Source organism: Chelonia mydas, chromosome 5, assembly GCF_015237465.2.
Source record: "Chelonia mydas isolate rCheMyd1 chromosome 5, rCheMyd1.pri.v2, whole genome shotgun sequence".
In the NCBI taxonomy this organism is placed as follows: domain Eukaryota; kingdom Metazoa; phylum Chordata; order Testudines; family Cheloniidae; genus Chelonia; species Chelonia mydas.
In genome coordinates, this window is record NC_051245.2 from 38,229,298 (window position 1) to 38,245,013 (window position 15,716).

The 15,716-nt window shown below is 42.3% G+C and overlaps 1 protein-coding gene across 3 annotated transcripts in view; it reads left to right on the plus strand.

Annotated features, from left to right (window-relative positions):
* Nucleotides 1–15,716, plus strand: part of ZSWIM6 (zinc finger SWIM-type containing 6) — a 168,205-nt gene that overhangs the window by 75,327 nt on the left and 77,162 nt on the right. For all 3 annotated transcript variants that reach the window (XM_037902873.2, XM_037902869.2, XM_037902870.1), the window contains exon 2: nt 8,123–8,479. In XM_037902873.2, coding sequence (XP_037758801.1) covers nt 8,158–8,479 — 322 coding nt within the window. In that variant the 5' untranslated portion in view covers nt 8,123–8,157. The remainder of the gene's footprint in view (nt 1–8,122; nt 8,480–15,716) is intronic.

Genomic DNA, 15,716 nt, shown 5'->3' on the forward strand with positions numbered 1-15,716 from the left:
CTTGGTAAAAATTTAGTCACCAGCCAAATTTTGCATACACCTGGCCTTCTGTATGAGGTGGGAAAACCTCATGATGCTGGGGTATGATGTTTGCTTAAGGTCCACTGATGTAGTCTTTGTGTTAATGTTGTTGCTGAGCTGCCATGCTCACTTCCAAAAAAGTGATGAACTTTCAAGCTGTCAGTGAAGTGTGTGTGCGGTGCTATCTATTGTTGTAATCCACCCTCTTCCTGGTATGTAAAAATTCCCAACATGTTAAATCATAACTATTTTCTGTGGCAAAACTCCATCTTTAGTGTGTGTTGGGTGCAGTTCAGTAGTGGTGCAAAACTTACTCTAGATGATACGTACATTCAAGACATAAACTACCCCAGACTGAATATTTGTAACATACAACAAACACCTTGTGTGCTGCTGCTTAACCTTTCTTTCTCTCCAAGTTACCTTTATACAGGCATTTTCAAGATACAATGGCTGTAAGTAGTTTCCATTTTAAACCACAACTTTCTCTGGTTTATAAATTGTCTATTTAAATTAGCTCCAGGTGGAGTGTTGGCATACAAGTCTTTAACTTGAAAATTAAATTTGTTTCTTTTAGGGTTGTCAAGGTTCCTTCCCCACTCTGAACTCTAGGGTACAGATGTGGGGACCTGATGAAAACCCCCTAAGCTTATTTTTAACAGCTTAGGTTAAAACTTCCCCAAGGTACAAACTATTGCTGCCACCACCAAGGACTTTATTGCTGCTGCCACCAAGCGTCTAACAAATATATAACAGGGAAAGAGACTGCTTGGAAACGTCTTCCCCCCCAAAATCCTCCCAAACCCTACACCCCCCTTTCCTGGGTAAGGCTTGATAAAAATCCTCACCAATTTGCATAGGTGAACACAGACCCAAACCCTTGGATCTTAAGAACAATGAAGAAGCAATCAGGTTCTTAAAAGAAGAATTTTAATTGAAGAAAAAGTAAAAGAATCATCTCTGTAAAATCAGGATGATAAATACCTTACAGGGTAATCAGATTCAAAACATAGAGAATCCCTCTAGGCAAAACCTTAAGTTACAAAAAGATACAAAAACAGGAATATACATTCCATTCAGCACAGCTTATTTTGTCATCCATTTAAACAAAACAGAACCTAACGCATATCTAACTAGATTACTTACTAAGTTCTAAGACTCCATTCCTTTTCTGTTCCCAGGAAAAGCCTCACACAGACAGAGAGAACCTCTGTTTCTCCCTCCCCTCCAGCTTTGAAAGTATCTTGTCTCCTCATTGGTCATTTTGGTCAGGTGCCAGCGAGGTTATCCTAGCTTCTTAACCCTTTATAGGTGAAAGGGTTTTTCCTCTGTCCAGGAGGGATTTTAAAGGGGTTTACCCTTCCCTTTATATTTATGACAAGGATATGTTAAAGTTAACACAAAATTTAGTTTAGGAAATGTCTTTGTACTCTTTAATTTAAAGCCATTTCCACCTTAAAAGAGTAAATTGGACAGATGGTGAATATGGTCTAAACTCTTGCTTGTCCTGGAAAAAATAACAACCAGTCAGCTACTGAGCTTTGAAAAATGGATAAAGGAAACACTCAAGAACTATTTTCCATAAGGATTTGTAGTGGCTTGAGAGGGGTGGTGAAGCAAAAGCTTGCTTGTCTTGTGCTTTTAGTCCACACAATAGTAATGAATGTGCCAAGAGATACAGTATTCATGTCTTATCTGGCAGACCAGTCTGCTAATTCCATTTTAAATCATCATTTGAGATGGATGGTATGATTCTGATAAGCCCACTGTAAAATTGTGTAAGAGAGGATTCTCCACAATGGGCTCTCCAGAGAAAATCCCTATTTCTCAGCTCAGGCTCATTTAAATTCTTCCTTGCCTTTGCTGTTACTTTTTCTCCCAAGAAGAAGGGCCTATAATAAGTAACTGCAGTGCACATCTACTGTCTCCTGTTACCATCTCATTCATCTTCAGAACTGTGTGCAGGGATTTAGCCATACATCTTCTGTTTACCTTTATGGGAGTCATATAGGTAATTCTTGTTTGCCACTTGGAAACATTCAGGGGGTTAACCGATCAATTTTAAGAAAAAGCTGTGTTGTCCAAATACTGTTGCTGGTACACTTCATTTCAGTTTTAAGATCATGAATGCATATTGGGTGTAGTGTGATAGTGTTCTCTAGAGCAGGAGTCGGCAACCTTTCAGAAGTGGTGTTCCGAGTCTTCATTTATTCACTTTAATTTAAGGTTTCGCGTGCCAGTAATACATTTTAATGTTTTTTAGAAGGTCTCTCTCTATAAGTCTATATATTATATAACTAAACTATTGTCGTATGTAAAGTAAACAAGGTTTTCAAAATGTTTAAGAAGCTTTATTTAAAATTAAATTAAAATGCTGATCTTACACTGCCAGCCCACTCAACTCGCTGCCGGCCTGGGGTTCCATTCACCTAGGCTGGCAGTAGTCTGAGCGGGGCCTGTGGCCGGGACCCCAGCTGGTAAGGGGCCGGCAGCCAGAACCCCGGACCGGCAGCGGGCTGAGTGGGGCCAGCGGCCGGGATCCCAGACCAGCAGTGGGCTGAGCGGCTCAGCCCGCTGCCCGTCTGGGGTTCCATCCGCTGGCTCCTGCCAGCCAGGGTCCCGGCTGCCGGTGCCGCTCAGCCCGCTGCCGGTCTGGGATCCCGGCCCTGCCCACACAGAGTGGGTACCTACCTTCTCCCTGGTTCTAGCCCATTCTCTTCTTCTCTCTGCACTGAGATGAGGGTGGGAGTGCACTGAGCACAGGGCTGGGGATGAAGGAGCAGGCTGGGGGTTGGGGTGCAGGGTCTGGCCAGGAGCTAGAATGAGGGAGGGGGCTCAGGGTTGGGGCAGGAGGTTTGGGTGTGGAGTGCTTACCTGGGCAGCTCCCATTTGGTGCAAGGGGTGCAAGTGGGAATGTGTGGGGGGTGCAGGAGTCAGGGCACAGGGTGTGGCGGGGCTGGGTATGTGTGGGGGGGTGCTGGAGTCAGGGCTACGGTCGTGGGGGGGTGCAGGGGTCAGAGCAGAGGGCTGGGTGTGTGGGGAGTGCAGGGGTCAGGGCTGGGGGTGTGGGCTGGGGTCGTGGGGGTGCTCCCAGCCCCCTGCCTTGAGCAGCTCATGGCAGGGGGCTGGAGGGGGATATGCACCGATTCTACCCCCCGTCCCTACCTCTTCTCCGCCTCCTTCCTGGAGCAGCGCGTGCGCTGCGGCTCCACTTTTCCCCCTCCCTCGCAAGGGCCATCAGCTGATCGGCAGCAGGGAGGAAGAGGAGGAGGGGCAGGAACGCAGCACACTGGGGGAAGAGGCGGGGGACGGGGGGAGCTTGCCTGCTCTGCAGCAGCAGCCGGCAGGACCAAGCTTCTTCACCCTTCCCCCGTGGGATGGGGGTGGAGAAGAGCAGGCCGGCGTGGGCAGGATTTTTAATGGCACGCTGCTGCCTGCCGGGGTCCTGGACTGGGTTCAGCAGCAGGCTGAGCGGGGCCAGCAGCTAGGACCCAGCAGGCAGCAGCGTGCCGTCTTTGGCACGTGTGCCATACGTTGCCAACCCCTGCTCTACAGACACATTACAGCAAGCTATTCAAAATCACTCTTTAATCTTTAGGATATTTCTGTAATTCAGTTCTGACATGCTTGTATTTTCTGGAAAGAACAAACTACACCCAGTGGTTGTGTTTTAATCAAAAGTTTCTGGTAACTGTATAAACCAGGCAAGTGTAGCTTAGAATGGCTGATGCCATCAAAATTCTGGATTGTAAAGATGTTTTTTTAATTTGTATAATTCAGGTGTAGTTTTTTTTTCTTATAATTGGACTTAAAGAGTAGCTCTCCTCTCCGAAAAGGGGGTTTAAACTAGACATGTTTTTAAAGGGAAAGTATACTTAAAATTGTGATATTTTAGCATATGTCATTTATAAATAAATGTGACTATGGGGCTCAAAAGTTAAATAACCAGTGATATGTCATCAGTTAGAGTATCTTTGCCCACTTGGAACAGGCTTCTAATTTTAGATTTTTTTCTTTTTTGTCTGGACTGGTACCATTTTATGGTCATTGCAGTGCTGAGCTATAATACATCGTGCACGTAGAATTTTCAAAGCTTTAAATTCTAAATTAATTAGATTTTAAAATAAATAAATACAACTGCACCAAATTCCTTCCCCTTCTCCCTGCCTTTATCTACAATCCCACTGTATCCTTGAGCAACAGAAAGGTAAAACCCATCATAAACTTGAACATACTTTTATTTTCTACAAATTTCTTTTCATAAACACAGAATATCAAATTTGAGAACATCAGAGGATACTTCAGTATAATACGGCAGTGGAAATTATTTTCAAATTTTTAGTTTGGAGTGAAGCATCATCTGAAACTCAGTGTTTACTACCCTACTCTGTTTTATAAGGATGTGTTAGGTAAGAGTATCTGATACTAACAGTTATAATTTGGCTGCTGAAAGATACAAAATCATTTTGCAGTGATTGCTTCAAATTTCCATACTAATGGCCCTTCAGGGCACATTTCTCTCTTAGAAATATAGCACCTGAAAACTTCAGTTATTTAATATCACTGTTTTTCTGCAGTCAAATAGCTCCTTATTTGTCTTTGAATGAATGTTTAAACAGAAGTGAAATTACATAGCAAATGAGCCACATTTCACGTGTATCAAATGTTTTAACTGACTTCCTAGGCACACTTTTCAAAAACACAAGACACTTGCAGATTGCAGAATGTCAGGATGGCTTTAACTATTGGTCCTATGCTATTGTTAAAGATATTAAAACAATTAATTGCAGCTGCTGAAAGGAAAAGGTGAAACATACTTGCACATAAACTATTAGAGCAATGAATGTACACTTCTTTGCTTCAAACCCTTTTGTCAACAGGTTGACAAATGAGGTAACAAATATCAATGATACTATTATAGTTTCTGTATTGTATTTTCTAAATAGATGTAAATAAACATTTAACATCAGGGAAGATATGATTTTTTGTTTTTTAAAGAGAAGATTCAAATTGCAACTTCAGAAGGAAGTGCTGTGAAGAAGTATGACAGGTTTGTAGCAGTGGAGGCTTTCCTTTCATCTGGGGCTCAGCAGGAGGTGAAATGTCAATATCTTTCAGTTCCACTGGGAGTAACTGTTCCTTGGTCTTCTCCAAGGAGTATGGACATCTCTCTGCCTGTCCAGCGATAAATTACTGCAAATGAAAAGCTGTAGTAGCTCTTGCTATGCTTGTAGAGAAAGGAAGTCTGTTTACTTCTGCTACAAACTGTCAATTAGATTTTAGTAGGATATTGAAAGGCTAGTTTTTAAAAGGGTGAACCTGCATAGGAGAGGAAAATGGAGCAGAAAAACCACTTTACTGTTAATATTCTGCATTGCTGTGGGAGACACATTCAAAAGGTAATACAGAGCAACAGTTGATACATTTGTTACAGCCTAACTGTACTTCTGAGATAGATCTTGCTGTGTGTTAATTTTTTTAGACAATGTATATTCAATTTCTTCCGTTTGTTGTTAATGTACAAAGAGAAAAGAGGGCAAAATATTGCTTCATAACTTAAATACTAGTATGTTAAGACATGGCTGATTAGGAACGTCTGTATTTTAGGCTGCAATAAAATGTGATAGTCTTTTTTGTTTAAACCCGCTGTCGTCCTACAAGTGTAATGTATTGCTCAGATCAGGATCTTATTACTAATGTTAGCATTTACAGACTTTTACTGGAAAAAAATTTGATGTCCTAAAAAAAATGCCTTTTCTATGTCTGTCCAACATGAGTAGGAATTTAAAATACTGTTTTTTATTTTTAATCCAAATATTTCTCAAGAGACCTTCATCTTCCCAAAAAAAAAAGTAACTATTTAAATTTGAGATTTAATTATATGTTGTTAAGTCAAACTGATAACATTAGGCAAGATCATTTGTAGCACAAGTTTTTCCAAACAGCCCTGCAGACCATTTGACCTTTTATTTTATTCCTATTGACATTGATGGGAGTTTTGCCGTTGATGTCAGCAGGAGTAGGTTGGTATCCCTTAAGCCTAATCTGCATCACCATTAGTATTCAAGTTCTAGGTATTTTCTGAGTACATAGATGAAGACTGGAAATCGCTCCAAAGTAGATAGGGAACTTGATAAAAGAAGAATCTTTCTATAAAAGCAGCTGAGCCAACTGATCTAATTTGTATTCATTTGTGGTAAAGAACACATCGTTTAAATACTGTATTTGAAACTGACTAATGTTTAACCATTACATTAAAGTAATATGTCCTGAATATTTTTTTTAAAAATCCTTAACTTTTTTTTTTTTTAAGGGGTTTTCTGCTCCTTCTGTATTTTAGTGCTTTGGGTGGATCTGAGAGCAACAACACAACATATTTGAAGCTTGCTCTTGCTCCCATCCCTTTCTTTTCCATGCATGTTCTAGCTTACTGTCTCTTCAGTTTCAATGTCAGCTCTGCTATTGCTGTAACTGGCAAACATCGTTCTCGAAAGCCTGGGTTAGAGTGTGAATGTGACGCTGAGGAAGGTATCAGAATAATGGAACTGAATGCAACCCCAACAGTGATGCTGACTATGCAAAGTGATGTCAAATGTACAGTGTAAACAAATGGAAAAAATAAGGCGTGTTTCTTCTAATCTTTCAGTTCCTGTAATTTGAAGGGTTTCTTGTAACAACTGTAGGCACAAGGTTGTTGGCCAGCATCATGATTTTTCCAGCTGACTTAGTGTCCTTTTTGGTGCTGCAGTTTTGCTGACCATATTTATTTCAGGAAGAGTGTTTTGAAATCAGTTTTTAAAGAGTATTTGTTTTAAAGAGTATTTGATATTCTTCCTCAGCTATAATAAATGTGTATGGTAGTAACTTTTTCTGGTGCTCATGCTGATATGACATTTGATATTCAATATATCCCAGAGTCTTGGAGAAAATTTACTGAGCCAAATTTACTGTTTACATAAGTGAGTGCATTCCATTATAATGGAGTCACACCTTTTGCTTATGCTGTTGATGAATTTGGCTCGTTGCACGTAAGATCCATTTCCATGGTCATAAACAAAACAAAAAAACTAAAGTACAGCATAAAGGAATCATGAAGATAAAATAGTAACAGATTTAAAAATCATGTTTTCATGAGGGGAAAAACAAAGGTGGGTTGAGCACCAACTCACAGAAGTACAACCTTTGTAATAATGAAATACTGATGCAACAGGCAACTTGGGGGTGGAGGGGATTTGCTATAAATATCTATTGAAGCAAATAATTTTTTCCCCATATAAGACTGACCTGTTCCTTTGCCCCTTTCCTCCACCACAGTACAGAGGAAAGTGAGTTCATAATGCAAACTACTAAGCATTTGAATGTTATTTCTAGTACAGAATTAGAAGGATATCTTTTCATATATTTTTAGTAACTGTAGAACTTTCCATCTCCAAAGTGCAGTACAAACATTAACTAATTTTACCATATCATCCCTGGGAGGGTAAGCATTAACTCCAGCTTACTGATGATGAAATGAAGATAGAAAGGTTAAGCGACTTGCGTAGCAAGTCGGTGGTAGAACGGAAATTAGGACTCAAGAGTTTCTGATGACAAAGCGTGTGCTCCATATAATCAGAGAGCACCTCTCTCACTTACCAGTAGAATGTTAAAACTTGCTAGTAGATGCGGTCTGTACCTTTTGGAGTTTAAAAAAATTACTGTTGTAAGAATTTTCAAGGTTACTGGGGAGGCTTGCCACTGGTGTGATCAGGCTCAACTCTTTCTTTCTATATTTCTTTTGCCAGAGTGAACATTTTGTTGATTACCAAGCTTTTATGAACATTTATACAAAGGGGGGGAAATGCTTCTTGAAAAGCTTTTTGACTGCATCAGTAGGCTTTCTTGGATATGAAAAAGGCATTTAGAACACAATAAAGAACGTATTTTGTATATGTAGCCATGAAAGCTAGATTTTTTTCTTTTCTTAAAAAAAAAAAAAAAAGATGCATTGCATTTCTCAAAAGTAGATAATTGCTTTTCTTTGTTTAAAAAGAAAAAATGCTTGACAGTGAGATTATAACATTTTACTGAATAATGTAAGGTCTCTTGTTTTCTTGCACAGGTTTCCACTTGAGCGGCACGGTGACAGATCCTGCAATGCAATCGGAGCCAGAAACTGTTTGCAAGGTAGCTATCAGCTTTGATCGTTGCAAGATTACCTCAGTGACCTGTAGCTGTGGAAACAAGGACATATTTTACTGTGCACACGTTGTGGCACTCTCTTTATACCGGATCCGCAAGCCAGATCAGGTCAAACTGCATCTTCCCATTTCAGAGACACTCTTTCAGATGAACAGAGACCAACTACAAAAGTTTGTACAGTATTTGATCACAATGCACCACACAGAAGTTTTGCCAACAGCTCAGAAATTAGCAGATGAAATTCTTTCTCAGAATTCAGAAATCAATCAAGTCCATGGTAAGTTTAGCAACTGCTTTTCCTTGTCTTCCCTTTGTTCACCCGTTGTTTGTTTTCTTTACCTATTTTCTCAACTCCATACAAAAAAAAAAGTATGTAAATGTGGATCATTATTCTACCATTACTTTAAGATGGCTTGAAAAAAACCTGCTAGTTTGCAAGAGAAACCATGTATAAGCAATAAGAATGATCTATATTGCAATATCTAACTAATGTAGCAATGTAGTCTGCCATATTACAATCATATATTTGTTTCTGCTCTTCTTTCTACAGCCATCTTATTAACAATACCTATTTTGCAGTAAATGTACTGACTATGTTTTTAATAGTTTCTCTTTACTGTTCATCTTTGAAATTCTGCTTATCCATAGCTTCATTTCTAAGGCACTTTTAAAAGAAGGAGAAAAACAGATAAAATCTGTTTTTTTAATTTTCTTTCATTACATTAAGTTTTCTGCGGACCTTTTTGTTTGGGTTTTGTTCTGCATTGGAGTCAGGAGAGGAAATGAGAAAGGATAGTGTATTAAAAATATCAGGCCAATTGGCAAAAAACTGTTCTAGCCTAGCCATTGCAGTAACATTAGGTGCAGTTGTTCGGTGAGGAAGCATATTTGACTGACTTTGTTCATTAAAGTGCCACTTGGTTTTATTCTGCTATAGTGCCCAGTATGTAGGGACTTTCCAAACATTTACGAAGATTGGCCCCTGCTCATAGGAGCTTTCAATACAAGGACAAACAAGTACACAAACATCAGAGTAAAAGGAATAAGAATATGCAATTTGTATGTACAAGTCAATTTGATTCACTGGAGGCAGCACAGCACAAGTGGATCTTTCAGGTGGACCAAAATCTGGACATGGGAGGGCCTTCCATATGGGAGCCACATAGAAGGCACAGAGAGGATTGTTTGAGAATCAGATGGAAAGGTGAAGTTGGGAGCAATGGTGTGGTGGAGAAGATTCGGGGACAACATGACACTTGACAACGCAGGATAACTAGGCTGGGGAGAGTGATATGTGGCGCTTTGACGGTGTTGACCAGAAGCTTATATTTGATAGGCTACTGGATGGGAAGCCAGTGGAAGGACTCAGAGAAAGAAGTTAAATGATCGAGGAAGATGAGTTTAGTGGCAACATTTTGTCTGGGCTGCGGGAGGGCTCTGTGTGTGTGTGTGTGTGTGTGTGTGTGTGTGTGTGTTTGGGAGGCCAGAGGAGAGGATTAATCAAGATGGAATATAATAAGAACCTGAAATGAGAGCGTTGGCTGTGAAGGTGGAGAAAATAAAGGACTGATTAGATGAGGAGAAAGAAGCAGAAGGATTTGGAAATAGCATTAATGGGTGGGGCAAGGGATTGGAATAGTGAAAAATAATGCCCAAGTTATGGGTCAGAGTGACATGGAGGTTGGTGGGATAGCCTACAGTGATAGAAAAGGGGGGAAGAGAGAGATGCTGAAAGGAGGAAAAAGGTCAGAGAGGTAAGAGGACAGCTGGGAGAGGAGCAGCAAGCATCTTAAAGTCCCATGAGGCTAAGATGTCAGAGGAGAAGCTCCACAGTAACAACAAAAGCAGTACAGGGGTCAGAGGATGAGGCTAGAGTAGAGAGAGCTGGGATGCTGTACAAAATTAAAACTGTAATTATACTAATCCTAGATACATTGGCCTAGAAAAACCAGCCATTTTATTCAGTTTGAAGTGGGGCTCCCTTCCAATTGGTAGTACTTAACTTCTAACATGCCTTTTTAAATGTTTATTTTAAAACTGATATTGAAACCAAAACAATAAAAACAAAAGAAAACAAAGGTTGTAAAGCACTAAACAAGCTTTTGAAAGTGTTCATTTAAGTGTATGGGTAGGATGGGTTAAGAGCATCTATAAAACTAAAATGTTTGTCAGCTTGTGTGCATTGCAATTACATTTGCCTGAAAACTATAGCAATAAGGCTATTTTAATTGCCAATATAATTATCTAGTAATCAACAGTGGCAGGAATATACAAGTAGGAAATCCAACTTCAAATCCCAACAAACCAAATCAATGATCCACTACAGCCTGTTAAGAATGGTTTACAAGAAAAGGGACCTGTACCTCAGAAAAGGGTTTAAAAAAAAAACCAACAGAAAAACAAACTATATCCCTGATTTTTAAAAAAAGATATTTACCAAGTTAAAATGGATATAAGTTTCTGTTAAGAAAAAGTAGAACTTTCTAATATACAGCAAATAAAGAGTATTCCAGCTGCACATGCTCTCAAATCCAGAGTTTTAATTGTTGTTTCCTCAATTTTTTTATTTGAAAAATATAAAAACCTGTTCCACGAAATCTATTAAACAATTAGTTTTGAGTTCTAACCGTATTGACGAACAAAAGGGTAAAATGACTATCCAATCTGCCACATCCCCATTGCCCTTAAAATGAACTTAGCTAGTTCCCAGAACAAACTTTTTTTTTTTTTTTTTTAATAGCAAGTGTGATATATACTCTGTTTCGAATGCAAACCATGTTTTCTGCATTTGTATTGCCATGGACAGATTATTAAAATCTCTATATACGTGGACTTCACTGGTCACCTTTGTATTAAGATAACCGTTCACAGATGAATGCTGCTGAACACTGTTTAAAGCACAAGTTGCAGAAGTTGCCTCCAAATCTGATTATGGCATGTCTTTAAAGTGCCACGCTGCACCTCTTAGTAAATGGAGAGTGATCTTGGGGTGACATGGTCAGAACAATGAGCCAGGAAGATAATTTTGGCAACCGCATTTTGAATGGATCTGAAGGGGACAGCATAGCTATCAAAGATAAAGAAGAGGCTTCAGTGGTGAAGATGAGGGAGGAGTTGCCTGGAGAAGAGACTGAATTTTGCAAGTCTAAAGCGGGAAGAAGGAGCAAAACTTGAACATGGTCTGGGTATGTGAATCTATAGAGAGCAGAGTTAATGACAAGGGTATGGTTATTGGCTTTTCACTTGTCAAGTGTCCTAATCTAAGTGTTACCTATCTGACAAGCTCCCATTCGCTTAGTGGCTGACACTGGGGATTGAATTGGGGACTTCTTAAGGCACAAGTCCCTACAGCTTGAGCCAAAGAGACAGGCACTGTAACAGAGGGCTGTAACAGACTTGTCTGTTGTGGTTTGGGCACAAGGGAGAGCACATAACACGCTAACCAGCGGGTTACCTGAGCATTGACTGGGGTCAGTACCAGGTTGTAAGGCCTTCAAGGAACACTGAGGGTAGTGCTGATGGTTCAGTAAGTGGCTGCTTCTTGGTTGGTATTGCTCTAATCCTATAAAACTGGTTTGTGAGGTCTTTGTGCTGTTTGAGATACTGTCCTTTTAAAATGAGGCCACGTCAATGCTAGGCATACTTTGCTAGTGTAGGTATATCGGCTAAGTGCTCCTGGTATGGATGCATCTCATACGAGCAACACTGCTAGTTCTAGCATGCCTACCCTTTCTCCCCCAAGGGAAATAAGCTAAATCAGCAAAAGTCCTATTTTCCAGTATGACTGTGTCTACACTATATGGGCTTTTGCTGCCACAGCTAGCTGAATGGGTCGCAAATTACACCCTTACCAACATAGTAATGCTGGCAAAAAATTGTAGTATAGACATGGCCTGGAATGTAGAACTGAGGTCCAAGATCTTGTATGCCTGCCAACACTTGCTCTTTTTTTGAAGGACTGAGTGAGAAAACAAATATTTTGCTAACAAATAGGAACTTCCCCTCTCTTGGATAAGTACAATTAACATGTTAATACAGCTGTCCTAGTTGGTTCCATTTGCAGAACTATACAGGGCTTATCTGTAACTTCCAGATGGACTTCTTGTCCTAAATCATGTAGGACAAGTTTTTCTAAAGCCTGGTCTACACTAGGAGTTGAGGTCGAATTTAGCAGCGTTATCTCGATTTAACCCTGCACCCATCCACACAATGAAGCCCTTTTTTTCGATTTAAAGGGCTCTTAAAATTGATTTCTTTACTCCACCCCCGACGAGGGGATTAGTGCTGAAATCGGCCTTGCCAGGTCGAATTTGGGGTACGGAGGATGCAATTCAACGGTATTGGCCTCCGGGAGCTATCCCAGAGTGCTCAGTTGTGACCGCTCTGCACGGCGTGCTCAACTCAGATGCACTGGCCAGGTAGACAGGAAAAGCCCCGCAAACTTTTGAATCTCGTTTCCTGTTTGGCCAGCGTGGCGAGCTCACCTGCACAGGTGGTCATGCAGAGCTCATCATCACAGGAGACCATGCAGTCCCAAAATTGCCGATGAGCTCCAGCATGGACCGAACGGGAGGTATGGGATCTGATCACTGTATGGGGGAGATGAATCTGTGCTGGCAGAACTCCATTCGAAAAGACGAAATGCCAAAATATTTGAAAAAATCTCCAGTGGCATGAAGGACAGAGGCTATAACAGGGAACCGCAGCAGTGCCATGTGAAAATTAAGGAGCTCAGGCAAGCCCACCAAAAAACCAGAGAGGCAAACAGCCATTCCGGTTCAGAGCCCCAGACATGCCACTTCTGTGATGAGCTGCATGCCATTCTAGGGGGTGCAGCCACCACTACCCCCACCCTGTGCTTTGACTCTGTCCAAGGAGTGGGAGGCAACACGGAAGCGGGTTTTGGGGGCGAAGAAGATGAGGAGGAGGTTGTGGATAGCTCACAACAAAGAAGCGGAGAAACCGGTTTCCCCAACAGCCAGGAACTGTTTATCACCCTGGACCTGGACCCAGTACACTCTGAAGCCACCCAAGGCGGGCTCCCGGACCCTGAAGGCAGAGAAGGGACCTCTGGTGAGTGTACCTTTGTAAATATTATACATGGTTTAAAAGCAAGTGTGTTTAATGATTAATTTGCCCTGGCATTTGTGGCCAGAACAGCTACTGGAAAAGTCTATTAACGTGTCTGGGGCTGGAGCAGATATCCTCCAGGGACATGGCCATAAAGCTCTCCTGGATATACTCCCAAAGCCTTTGCAAAAGGTTTCTGGGAAGGGCAGCCTTATTCCGTCCTCCATGGTAGGACACTTTACCACGCCAGGCCAGTAGCACGTAGTTGGGAATCATTGTAGAACAAAGCATTGCAGCATATGGTCCTGGTGTTTGCTGGCATTCAAACAACATCCCTTCTTCATCTCTCTGTGTTACCCTCAGGAGAGTGATATCATTCATAGTCACCTGGTTGAAATAGGGTAGCTTTAGTAAGCGGACATTCAGAGGTGCCCGTTCCTGCTGGGCTGTTTGCCTGTGGCTGAACAGAAATCTTCCCCGCTGTTAGCCACGTGGTGGGGGAAGGGGTGAAGCCATCATCCCAGAGAATTGTGTGTGTGTGTGTGTGTGCGGGGGGGGGGGGGGAGTAGTTGGATTTCTGCTGCATGTGAACCCAGAAACCGCAGCCCCTCCTTTTAAATTGCCAACCCATTTCTAATGGCCAACCCAACGGCTACTTCTTATGGGAAATGAGGGCGCTGCTATTTGAAACCATTCCTACATGTTATGAAGGTTAAAGAAGCCGAAAGCTGCCTGCAAGCCAAATTCTGTTGCCTGGCCCTGCGTGAGTGATCTCTCACACCAAACCGGCATACCCTCAATAAGAGGCAAAATGCAACCTTGTAATGAAAGCATATGTGCTATGTAATGTTAACAGCAAGGTTTACCATGAAAGAGCGTACCCATTGTTCTATAAAATGTGTCTTTTTAACTACCACTCTCCCTTTTTTCCTCCACCAGCTGCATATGTTTCTCCTTCCCAGAGGCGAGCAAAGATTAGAAGGCGAAAAAAACGCACTCGTGATGAAATGTTCTCTGACCTCATGCTGTCCTCCCACACTGACAGAGCACAGCAAAATACGTGGAGGCAGACAATCTCAGAGTGCAGGAAAACACCATATGACCACGAGGAGAGGTGGCGGGCTGAAGATGGTAGGTGGCATCAGCTTGCTGAAAGAAGGCAGGAGTCAATGCTCAGGCTGCTGAAGGATCAAACTAATATGCTCCAGCGTATGGTTGAGCTGCAGGAAAGGCAGCAGGAGCACATACCGCCGCTACAGCCCCTGTGTAACCAACCGCCCTCTTCCCCAAGTTCCATAGCCTCCTCACCCAGACACCCAAGAATGTGGTGGTGGGGGCTCCGGCCACCCAGCCACTCCACCCCAGAGGATTGCCCAAGCAACAGAAGGCTGGCATTCAATAAGTTTTAAAGTGCTGTGTGGCCTTGTCCTTCCCTCCTCCACCACCCCTCCCGGGCTACCTTGGCAGTTATCCTCCTATTTATGTGATGAATTAATAAAGAACGCATGAATGTGAAGCAACAATGACTTTATTGCCTCTGCAAGCGGTGATTGAGGGAGGAAGGGGAGGGTGCTTAGCTTACAGGAAAGTAGAGTGAACCCGGGGGGGGGGGGGGGGGGGCGGCGTTCCATCAAGGAGAAACAAACAGAACTTTCACACCGTAGCCTGGCCATTCCTGAAACTGGTTTTGAAAGCTTGTCTGATGAGCACCGCCGCCTCCTGTGCTTTTCTAACTGCCCTGGTGTCTGGCTGCGCGTAATCAGCGGGCAGGCGATTTGCCTCAAACTCCCACCCTGCCATAAATGTCTTCTCCCTTACTCTCACAGAGATTGTGGAGTGCACAGCAAGCAGCAATAACAATGGGAATATTGGTTTTGCTGAGGTCTAACCGAGTCAGTAAACTGCGCTAGCATGCTTTTAAACGTCCAAATGCACATTCTACCACCATTCTGCACTTGCTCAGCCTGTAGTTGAACAGCTTCTGACTACTGTCCAGGCTGCCTGTGTATGGCCTCATGAGCCATGGCATTAAGGGGTAGGCTGGGTCCCCAAGGATAACTATAGGCATTTCAACATCCCCAACAGTTATTTTCTGGTCTGGAAAGTAAGTCCCTTGCTGCAGCTGTTGAAACAGACCAGAGTTCCTGAAGATGCAAGCATCATGTACCTTTCCCGGCCATCCCACGTTGATGTTAGTGAAACGTCCCTTGTGATCCACCAGTGCTTGCAGCACCATTGAAAAGTACCCCTTGCGGTTTATGTACGCACTGCCTTGGTGCTCTGGTGCCAAGATAGGGATATGGGTTCCGTCTATGGCCCCACCACAGTTAGGGAATCCCATTGCAGCAAAGCCATCCACTATGACCTGCACGTTTCCCAGGGTCACTATGCTTGATACCAGCAAATCTTTGATTGCGTTGGCTACTTGCATCACAGCAGCCCCC